Source organism: Rhinopithecus bieti, unplaced genomic scaffold, assembly GCF_001698545.2.
Source record: "Rhinopithecus bieti isolate Rb0 unplaced genomic scaffold, ASM169854v2 scaffold_33065, whole genome shotgun sequence".
In the NCBI taxonomy this organism is placed as follows: Eukaryota; Metazoa; Chordata; class Mammalia; order Primates; family Cercopithecidae; genus Rhinopithecus; species Rhinopithecus bieti.
Genome location: NW_016814114.1, coordinates 834677 through 846103, shown reverse-complemented (window position 1 = coordinate 846103; position 11427 = coordinate 834677). Strand labels below are relative to the sequence as shown.

Here is an 11427-nt window from a genome sequence, read left to right as displayed (position 1 = left end):
AGACCAGCCTGGCCAACATGGTGAAACCCCGTCTCTGCTAAAAATACAAAAATTAGCCGGGCGTGATGGAGGGCACCTGTAATCCCAGCTACTCGGGAGGCTGAGGCAGGAGAATGGTGTGAACCCAGGAGGCAGAGCTTGCAGTGAGCCGAGATCATGCCACTGCACTCCAGCCTGGGTGACAGAACAAGACTCTGTCTCAAAAAAACAAAAAAACAAAAAACAAACCAAAAAAACAAAACAGGCCGGGCACAGTGGCTCATGCCTGTAATCCCAGCACTTTGGGAGGCCAAGGCAGGCGGATCACAAGGTCAGGAGATCAAGACCAGCCTGGCTAACACGGTGAAACCCCATCTCTACTAAAAAATACAAAAAATTAGCTGGCCGTGGTGGCGGGCGCCTGTAGTCCCAGCTACTCAGGAGGCTGAGGCAGGAGAATGGAGTGAACCCGGGAGGCGGAGCTTGCAGTGAGCCGAGATCACGCCACTGCACTCCAGCCTGGGCGACAGAGCGAGACTCCGTCTCAAAACAAACAAACAAAAAAAGTTTCCTGTATTCTATCCAGCTCTTTAGCTGTTTATGGTGGGAGGGTATTTCCAGACCATCTTACTCTTTTATATCTGGAAGTAGAAATCTCCAGATGCAATATTTACAACCAGGGAGTCTGGCTTCAGAATCCACACTCCCTGCTTCTGCACCCAGCAATCACTGAGCCTTCTGGATGCTGGGGTCACTTGGGAGGGGCACCACCAATGGGGGGCATGGTCACGGGGGCAGGGTGGCAGGGGTGGCTCCAGCCCATGGCTCACCCCTCGGCTCACCCCTCCCATCCCTCAGGTGGGCCTTCACCTTGATCATCATCTCCTCCTACACGGCCAACCTGGCCGCCTTCCTCACCGTGCAGCGCATGGAGGTGCCTGTGGAGTCGGCCGATGACCTGGCAGATCAGACCAACATCGAGTACGGCACCATCCATGCTGGCTCCACCATGACCTTCTTCCAGGTGGGGCCACCAGAACCTCTTGGGCATGGTATTGGGATCCCCGCCATGCAAAGCAGCTCAGGATAGGTCTGGGCAGGGTCTCCTGGGTCAGAGGGACTGACTGTCAGTAGCAGCTTTGGAGGCTGGGGAGCAGAAAACATTCTGTCATAGGGATTGCAGCTGGCTGGCTAGGGAACTGGGGAATGAGGGCAGGGAGGCATATGTGGTATCAAATGTCAATGTCATATGGGCCAAATGGGATCAAGGAGGCTGCTGGAAGGGTCGGGACCAGGAATATGGGCTGACAGAGAGAAGGGAAGGCCCTTCAAGGTGAAAAGTGCTTGATCCTTTGTATTTTGGGGTGGTGGAAAAGAAAGAAAAGGAAAGCAAGCTTGGCAGGGAGGTCCTAGTGGTCTAAAGGAGGCCTCAGTTGGGCAGGGGTCACTGGCTGGAGGATTAAGGGGGAGGAGGTGGAGGTGCACTCACCGGGCCCCCAGGTGGGTGGTGGGCGCAGTGGCTGTGGGGATGCCTTGGACCTGGCCTGGACAGTTTGTCTGTCTCATCTCTCTCCTCTGCTTTGGCTCTTTCTGTCTTCCTTTGATCACCTTGAACTCTCCTGGGTTGAGGGAGACTTCCTGGAGGACGGGGAGGGCTCGGGGAAAGGAAGCAGCTGGAAAGACCCTCCCCTGTCGTCCCCTGCCCAGAATTCACGGTACCAAACGTACCAGCGCATGTGGAACTACATGCAGTCGAAGCAGCCCAGCGTGTTCGTCAAGAGCACAGAAGAGGGCATCGCCCGCGTCCTCAACTCCCGCTATGCCTTCCTGCTCGAGTCCACCATGAACGAGTACCACCGGCGCCTCAACTGCAACCTCACCCAGATCGGGGGACTCCTCGACACCAAGGGCTACGGCATCGGCATGCCGCTGGGTACGGCACAGCGTGGTGTGGAACACAACGGGGCCATGGGCATCCGAAACCACCTGTGAGCAGGCCCAGGACTGGGCCAGGCACCCCCGAGGCAGGCTGGGTGTGTCGCATGTGGCCTCCTGGCTGTATGGTCTTGGACAGGTGACACCACCATCCTGAGGCTCTGTGCCCCCAACCTACAAAACCAGGCCTAGCAGCAATCCAGCCCTCGCAGAGCTATTGGGAGAATTCAGTGAGACTGTGTGTACAATTCAGTATATGTGGGTGGTGGGGCTTGCTGTCTTCCCTCAAGGGCCCCTTGAGGGGGTGAGGACCTGGTCTTATTTGTTTTCTATTTCCTGCATAAAACCTATAGCCTGGCTCAGAGCAGGTGCTTGAAAAATGCTTGTAAGATGGATGGGAAGGATGAAGGGATCTGGTAGGGAGACTTGTATTGCCTATTTACATTTCAGGACACGTTTGTTTTTTTTGTTTTTTTTTTTTTTTTGAGACGGAGTCTTGCTCTGTCACCCAGGCTGGAGTGCAGTGGCATGATCTCGGCTCACTGCAAGCTCTGCCTCCTGGGTTCACACCATTCTCCTGCCTCAGCCTCCCGAGTAGCTGGGATAACAGGCCCCCGCCACCACGCCCAGCTAATTTTTGTATTTTTAGTAGAGACGGGGTTTCACTATGTTGGCTAGGCTGGTCTCAAACTCCTGACCTCAGGTAATCCGCCCTCCTCGGCCTCCCAAAGTGTTGGGATTACAGACATGAGCCACGTCACGTGGCCCACGACATGTTTTTCCAGGACTCAGTGCTGGAAATCACGACCAAATTGTCACCAAATTTTGGCATTTTGGCTTTTAAAATCATCCACGTACTGATGACATCTGTATTAGTTATCTATTACTGCATAGCAAATTGCCCCAGATCTTAGCAGCTTTGTAGGTGAGTCGGTGCCAGGGAAGCAGTGTAGCTTGGTGCTTGGAGGACAGGCCCAGGAGTCACACCGACCTGGATTCAAATCCCAGTTCTGTCTGGTCACTGTGGTTTATGCCTATAATTCCAGTGCTTTGGGAGGCCAAGCCAGAAGGATCACTTGAGCCTAAGAGTTTGAGACCAGTGTGGGCAACATAGCAAGACCCTGTCTCTACAAAAAATTTAAAAATTAGCCAGGTGTGGTATGCACCTGTAGTCTTAGCTACAGGTTGAGGTAGGAGGATCACCTGAGCCCAGGAAGTGGAGGTGGCAGTGAACAATGATCATGCCACTGTATGCAAGCCTGGGTAACCAAGTGAGACTCTGTCTCAAAAAAAAAAAAAAAAGAAAGAAATCCCAGTTTCCTCCCTGACTCAGCGCACAGCCTTAAGCAAGTGTATCGCTTTCCTCATTCAGAAACACTTGCCTCAGGTGGGAATACCTGCCCCACAGGATCATCATAAGACCTGAATAAACCCAGGGTCTGGCACACAGTTGGTGCCTGGTAGATATTAATCACCTTCACCTGCCCATGTCTCTGGTTCTGTGGTAGATGGTCAGGAAGTATCTTAGTCAATGAAGAAATAAGTATAGAATAGGGTGTGTGGGGTGTTGAAACCCAAGGATGGCTTAAGGGCAGGACTTGAGGGTGGGGAGAAGAGGTGGTCCAGGGAGAGGTGTGGATGGGGATTCGTCTGGTGTCCTACTGCATACCAAGTCCTGTACTGGATGCTGTGATACCCTGACGGGGCTGCAGACGACAGATGATAAACACATAGCCATATAATACAGTGTTAGGTGGTAACAGCTGCTCCAAAGTAAATTAAGGGGAAGACACTGACAGGGAGTGGGGCGCTTGGTGCCATTTTAAATAAAGTCATCAGAATAGACTCCCTGGGGAGCCAGCATGTGAGCAGAGACCTGGATGAAGTGCGGTGAGGAACATTCCAGGCAGAGGCAGAGGTCCTAAGACAGGACTGTGTGTGATGGATTTGGGGAGCAGCCAGGAGGCTGGTGGGGCTAGAGCTGAGAGCCGTGCGGGTGAGGGTGTCTCAGAGTGGCTGAGGGGAGGAGCTTGCAACAGGAAGCCACGGAGAGTCCTGAGCACAGGAAAGGCGTGGCCTCTGACTCTTCCTAGCACTGTCTTTCTGGCTGCTGTGTTGAGAGGAGACTAGGTGGGGTGGGGGTGGGTGAGGGGAGGCCACGGGGAAGACCCCGGGCACGTGGTGGAAGCGGGGGAAGGCTGTAGTGAGGGCACAGTTTGGGGTTTGGGGCGGGCAGGGCTGCGGGGCTCCGATGTATGGCTGGTCCAGCCCTTCATGTGCCCGCCCAGGCTCCCCGTTCCGGGATGAGATCACACTGGCCATCCTGCAGCTTCAGGAGAACAACAGGCTGGAGATACTGAAGCGCAAGTGGTGGGAGGGGGGCCGGTGCCCCAAGGAGGAGGACCATCGAGCTAAAGGTCAGCTTCCGCATGTGGTGTCCCCTTCCCACAGCCCCCTCCCAGCCCCCTTCCCACATGGCCCCGACTCCGTGACTCCCCAATTCCCTTTGCCCCCCAGGTTTGGGCATGGAGAACATTGGCGGCATTTTTGTTGTACTCATCTGTGGCCTCATCATTGCTGTCTTCGTGGCGGTCATGGAATTCATATGGTCCACACGGAGGTCAGCAGAGTCCGAGGAGGTGAGGAGGCTGGAGGTGGGGATGGGCAGGAACAGGGACCCCCAGGGGCTGAGGTACGTGAAGATCGTGGCATTGGGAGCCATACCTGGGGGGTGGTGGGGATCGTGAGAAGGACGGAGGAATGCAGGAGGTGGGGAAGTAAGAGAGCTGATGGGGCCAGAGAATCAGCGCATGAGGAAGAACAGGAGGGAAAGTAGGTACAGGGAATGATGAGGATGCAGGGAGAGGAGGTGAGGGACAGGATGTGGGGAGCCACAGAGGCAGAAAAGAAGAAATAAGAGGAGAAACAGGGCCAGGTGCAGTGACTCGCCTGTAATCCCAGCACTTTGGGAGGCCGAGGCGGGTGGATCACCTGAGGTCAGGAGTTTAAGATCAGCCTGGCCAACATGGTGAAACCCCATCTCTACTAAAAATACAAAAATTAGCTGGGTGTGGTGGTGCACACCTGTAATCCTAGCTACTCGGGAGGCTGAGGTGGGAGGATCGCTTCAACCCAGGAGGTGGAGATTGAAGTAAGCTGAGATCGTGCCACTGCACTCCAGCCTGGGTGACAGAGGGAAATTCCGTCTCAAATAAAAAAAAAAAAAAAAAAAGAGGAGAAACAGGTGAGGAAACAGTAGATGATGGAACCTGAAGGGGACATAGCCCTGGTCTGGTCCCACACCGTGTTCAGGAGGGCTGCTTCCATGTCCCTGGGGGCTGCCCAGCCACACCCCTGCATTTTCAGACCCATTTGTGCTCTTGCACCCCTAGACTGCTGGTTCCCCACTTCCCCTCTCTCTGTCAGCCTCCAGCCCTTCTTCCCCTCCTCACATCCAGCGGCTGACCTTACATCTACTCCTCAGACCCTGGCTCTGCATCCAGCTGCCTGCCAGTGTTCTGCGCTTGGCGCGAGGACTCCTCTGAAGGAGCTGTCCATGCTGCTAGTAAAGGTGCCCTCCACCCGTGTCCACGTTGCCTTTCCAAGGACATCCCTCCAGCAAGTCTCTCCTTTCCTCCTGCAGCATCAGTTATCCTCTCTTTATTGGATTCAGGCCACCAACATACAAATGTGCTGTCATTTCTCCAGTCTTAAAGAAACCCTCTCCCGACCTCACTTTCCCTCCCAGCCACCACCCACTTTCTCCCCTTCTCTTTACAGCCTTGGCAGCGGTGGGGGGTCTCCCTGATGTTTCCAGTTTCTTCTTTCCCCGCATTTCCTCTTGCCCCCACTCCAGTCTGGCATCTGTCCCTGCCACTCCACTGAAGCCACTCTTGTCACCAACTTCCACGTCTGAAATTCCCAGTCTCAGGCCTAATCTATGTGAGGTAGCAATGGGCTTCGGCACAGCCAGTCACTCTCAATCCTCAAAGCCCCTTCTTCCCCTTCTCCCACCTCTCTGGTCACTCCTTCCCAGGCTCCCTCGTTGGGTTCCTCTTTCTCCCCAGCCTCTGTTGTGGGGCTCCAGGGCTCAGTCCTTATACTGCTTTTCTTCTCTACTCCTTCGGTGATCCCACCAGCCAAATGGCTCTTAAGACCCCCTATGTGCTGGTGACTCTTGTGTTAGTTATTTATTGCTATCATAACAAATGACCTTAACAGCTTTAAAAAGCCAGCTTCCATTGGTTCACAGTTTCTGTGAGTCCAGAGCCTGGGAGCAGTTTAGCTGAATGTTTCTGGCTGCCGTGGGTCTCTGGTGAGGTCATAGTCATGTTTTTTGACCAGACTGCTGTGGTCTGAAGGCTGAACAAGGGGTGGAGGGTTCCCTTCTAAGATGGCTCATTGTCCCAAATGTCCCTATGGGATTTTAGTTTCTGGAAGTAGCCAAGTGACAACATGGAGAGACCAATTTCATTGAAAGATGATTTTTGCCCAGGTGTGGTGGCTCATACCTGTAATCCAAGCACTTTGGAAGGGCATATCGCCTGAGGCCAGGAGTTCAAGACAGCATGGCCAACATGGTGAAACCTTGTCTCTACTAAAAATACAAAAATTAGCCAGGCGTGGTGGTGCACACCTGTAGTCCCAACTACTCGGGAGGCTGAGACAGGAGAATTACTTAAATCTGGGAGGCGGAGGTTGCAGTGAGTCAAGATCGCACCACTGCCTCCAGCCTGGGTGACAGAGTGAGACTGTCTCAAAAGAAAAGAAAGAAAAATGATTGTTATTCCTTAACATTTCCCAGGAGAAGGGGGCACAAGGGAAACACTAGAAGCAGGAACCAGCAGCCCACAGCCTTTATTGGGGTTTCCTCGGGAAAGGCAAGGCAGGGCAGGGGAAACAGCTTACGACTGACCAGTCTGAATAATGTCAGTGGACTCTGGGCTATAGGGGCTGGCCCTAGTTATCTGGTACCTGGCCCCTGGGTTGATTTAGGGCAGGAAGAATATTGGCTTGGTATGTGAGAGTTAGGTAAAAGGGGAGGTTGGGGGTATAGACTCAGGATTGGTTGCTTTGCACATGAAAGGCAGCTGAGCTCTCTGCTATCTCTAAGGCTTGGCTAGTTCTGGGAGGGGTAGTCTCTCCCCAGCCTGCAAGATGTTTAAAGTGTCAAAACATCCTAAGACACAGAAAATAAAAAACACGATGAATACACTCACATGGCAGTTGGCAAGAGGCCTCAGTTCCTCAAACAAGGGCCTCTCCAAGGACTGCTTGAGTGTCCTCATACCATGGCAGCTGAGATCCCCCAGGGCGAGTAATCAGAGAGAGCAAGGTGAAAACAGAATGTGCAATTGCCAAGCCTAATTCTGTTGGCCACACAGACCAGCTCTGATACGCTGTCAGAGGGGATTACACAGGGGTATGGATGTGGGAGGTGGGATCTTGAGGGCTGCCTGCCTTAACCCACAAATATGTGTCTCCCCTGAAGCCAAGGTCTGCAACTTCAGCTCCACACTTGGCATCTCCACTTGGATTTCTGATAGGTGTGCACGTGACACAATGTGTCCAACATTGGGCTTCTGCCCACCCATGAGGCAACTTGGTCCTTCCAGTGGCTCAGGCCAAAATATTGGACTTTTGTTTCACTATTCCCTCTTTTCCATGCCCCGTACCTGATCTCTTAGCAGATCCTGTTGGCTCCACCTTCAGAATATGTCCAGAATCCAGCCCCTTCTCATGTTGCTCTGGTCCAGCCACCCCCATCTCCTGCCCGAGTTATTGTTGTAGCTTCCTCCACGGACTCCCTGCTCTTACCCTTGGCCTCCCTACAATCTGTTCTCAACACAGCTCCAGAGCGATCCTGTGAAAACACAGCAGTCCTGTATCTACAGCTCTCCAATGACTCCCATCTGACTCTTCCATTCTGATTGTCAGAATGAAAGCCAAAAATCCTTCCAATGGTTTCTGGGCCTTAGCAGAGCCAGCCGCCTTTGACCTCATTTCCCTGTCTTCCCTGTGCACGCCGCCCTCCAGTCACGCTGACCTGCTTGCAGTGCCTCAGACGTGCCAAGTCGCTCCCACCTGGGCACTTCAGCCCTGCCTGGTTATCTGCCCAGCATGCTGGCCTCCCAGGTCTCCACGTGGCTCACCCTGTCTTTATTTAAGGATCCTTCTCTCAGTGAGGTCTTCCTTGACTGCCCTGTCTCAGAATTCATCATCACTCCCTACCCATACACCTTAGGCCTCTTCCCGATTTTCTTTCCAAAGCACTTATTGCGCCCAGCATACTACATTAATGTTTGTTATCTTATGTCTGCACACTTGAGTATAACCTCCACGAAGGCTGGGACTTATGTCTGTTTCATTCTCTGCCATATATCCCCAGTGTCCAGAACAGTGCCAGGCACACAGCAGGCCACGGGTAAATATGCCTTGCAATAATGAACGCATGGATGAGGGGCAGAGGATGGGAAATCAGGAGGGAAGAACTGGAGAAAATTTAGAGTGAAAAGACCAGAGGAAAGAGAGGAGCGTAGGTGGAAGGTGAAGGGCAGATTCAGGAACACACGCAGAGAAGAATGGAGACATTGGAGATAAGTGGGGAGACAGGAAGGGAGAGGTGGAGAGGGGAGGCAGAAAACACGGGGGCGGATAAAGGGAAGAGAAGTGGGAAGGGAAGCGAGGGCAGAAGGAATAAAGACCCGGCCGAGTAAAGGAGGAGGAGGAGTGGGGTGTGGAGAGGAGCTGGGGGAGGCGGGAGGCGGACTGCACCGGGACGGTGACCGCCCGCGCCGCCCCCAGGTGTCGGTGTGCCAGGAGATGCTGCAGGAGCTGCGCCACGCCGTGTCTTGCCGCAAGACGTCGCGTTCCCGCCGGCGCCGGCGCCCGGGCGGCCCGAGCCGGGCCCTGCTGTCGCTGCGCGCAGTCCGCGAGATGCGCCTCAGCAACGGCAAGTTGTACTCGGCCGGCGCGGGCGGGGATGCGGGCGGCGCGCACGGGGCCGCAGCGCCTGTCCTGGACGGACCCGGGGACCCCAGCGCGAGCCGACCCGCTGCCCCCACCCCCTGCACCCACGTGCGGTCTGCCAGGAGTGCCGGCTGCATCCAGGGCGCTGCGGGCCTCGGGGCTGGCGGCGCCCCGCGTAGCCTGGGCGCCCCCACGGAAGCCACCAGCCCGCCCCGGCCGCGGCCTGGCCCCGCCGGTTCCCGGGAGCTGGCGGAGCACGAGTGATCACGGGCGGGGCCGTTCGGGCGCCCGAACTGACCGCAGGGACGGGGTCTGCCCCAGGCCCCAGCAGTCCCCGCTCCCCCAGCGGGCGCGGGACAGGACTTGTGCGCTGGCGCCCCGGACGCCACGATTTTGCCTTTAGTTCCTGGTGAAGTCCGAGGCCCGGCTCTGGAGCCCGCCTGCGCCCTCCAGTGGACTCGCAAGAGGGTGCCGCGGGCGAGAAGGGCGCAGGAACCGAGGACTCCAGGGGCTGGGGACTTCGGGGGCCGCTCTGGGAAGCGGAAAGCAGTCAGCGGGGAGGACCCCATTCTGGAACTGCTCAGGCTCCCCAAGACTTGACGCAGCCCCCCACGCTTCTGGAGGTGGGGAGGGCCTCTGGACAGATGGGTGTCCCCTGGTGCCCCTCCACTCTTCTCTTCCTCTCTTTTTTGGGGGGAGAAACCTCGGAATTTCTATGAGACCCCCCCCCAGGGAGGGGTCAGTTGGGCCCCATCCCTCCCCTTGCCACATCTCAGCCCCTGTTGGAATAAAAAAAAGAACAAAACCCCAGAACTGGGGATACCGGCTCTCATTTCCTGGGGGTGTGAGGGCATTGGAGGCTTGGGTCCCCGGGGCACCTGCTGAGAACCGGAGTGAGCCTCGATGGTTACTTCCATGCTCTCTCCACCCTCGGCCCTGCCTACAGGCTGCAGGCCAGCCGGGGTTCCAGCACCTGGCCCCTCTCCACTGACCTTCTCTCAGGACAGAGGGAGGCTGCGACAGAGACCCTGAGACAAATGTAGGGATCTGGAGACACGGAGACACCGGAAGCGGTGACACAGAAAGACAGAAAGCAGATGGGGCTGGGGGAGGGGAGGGCCAGTGAGCTGTTGAGTGTGGCCGTGCCTGGGGTGGCGAGTGTGTGCCTGGGCCGGGGTGGTTCAGTGACGTTGTGATCGTGTGTGCACGTATCCACGAGGCCATCTTCAACTGACTGTGACCCCCGTGTTTCTGTTGAAAATGTACCTCCCCAGCCCCCAAGAGAGGAAGTGAGGAATCTCAGTAGACTGGGGGGTGGGCGGGCCGGCAGGGGTGGGAGAGGCTGAAGGGCTGATGGCGCTGGAGAAAGGTGGGTCCGCCTTCTGTCCCCGCCCTCCCTCGCCTCGCCGGAGGTTTCTGTGGAAACTGCAGCTGAGGAAGGACGAGTGAAGGTCACACAGCAAGAGCCAAAACGAGGCCGAGCAGAAAGGGAGAGATGGAGGGATGGCGAGAGACAGAGATGGGGAGAGACAACGAAGGGGGCAGAGTGGGCGGGAGAGGGATGGGGAGAGAGAGAGCTAGGGGACACAGAGCCGGCGAGACAGGGAGAGAGGCTGGGTGAGGTGGAGAAGGAATAAAGGGCTGAGACCAGAGGTGAAGCGGGAGGGTAAGAGACACCCGGAATTGAGGCGAGAGACAGGAAGCCATAAAAAACTAAATGGAGCCTGGAGGGGGCTGGAACGGAGAGGAAAGCCTGACTGGAAGGGTCCCAGAGAGAGCGAGGCTGGGCCCATCCCTGGGCTGCGGCCCGGGGCTTGGGAGCTGTCCGTTCAGCACCCAGTTGGCCAGGCTCAGCCCAGCGCGCCCGACTGTCCTCCAGGGCCCGCCTGCCCTGCGCAGTCCTGGCAGGCCGGCCACACCTCAGGAGACCCCTCCCCGCACACAGCGGCCCCCGTCGCCACCCGTCCCTTTCTGCGTCTCAGACCCTGGTTGGCTGTGTGCCCCTCGGACAGGTGTGGGGGCGGGCAGTAGCCTCTCTTTGTTGTCTCGCATCTTTGTCTCTTACACACTCCAATCAATGTCTCTGCCCTTGGGCTGGACTCTCTGTCGAGGTGACTAGAACATGATTACAGACATTTTTGGTTTCTCCCCCTTCTCTGTCTCAATGCCTCAAGGCCAGTTCCCTCTGGGGTCTCTCCCCTATTTCTGAGTCCCCCATCCCCTACCAGGTTTCTGCTCAGAGTCTCCCCCTGGCCTTTATCTCTGAGTCTCCCTAGTTTACCAAGCCTGTCTCTGCCTGGCTCTCTACCTCCCTCTGTCTCTGTCACCTTCACTGAACTCTTCCGTTGCTCTGTCTCCATGTTCTCATCTCTGCATCTGCCAATCTCTCTTTTTCAATCTGTCTGTATCTGCCTCTCTCTGGTTCTGGGCTGCCTGTCTGTTTCTCCCCCTGTGTCTCTCCTTCAGCCTCTCACATCTATCTCCCCTATCCCCCTTTATCCCTGTGACCTTCCCAGTCTTTCCTCCTCACCCCCCCCCCCCCCC

The 11427-nt window shown here is 56.1% G+C and overlaps 1 protein-coding gene across 3 annotated transcripts in view; it reads left to right on the top strand.

Moving 5' to 3' along the window:
• Positions 1-11427, top strand: part of LOC108513878 (sodium/potassium-transporting ATPase subunit alpha-3) — a 122320-nt gene that overhangs the window by 72973 nt on the left and 37920 nt on the right. For 2 of the 3 annotated variants that reach the window (XM_017849808.1, XM_017849806.1), the window contains exons 17-21: positions 838-1003; positions 1687-1912; positions 4203-4331; positions 4432-4553; positions 8719-9701. In XM_017849808.1, coding sequence (XP_017705297.1) covers positions 838-1003; positions 1687-1912; positions 4203-4331; positions 4432-4553; positions 8719-9147 — 1072 coding nt within the window. In that variant the 3' untranslated portion in view covers positions 9148-9701. Of the gene's footprint in view, positions 1-837; positions 1004-1686; positions 1913-4202; positions 4332-4431; positions 4554-8718; positions 9702-11427 lie in introns of those variants that run through there. The other variant, XM_017849805.1, reaches the window with a different exon arrangement.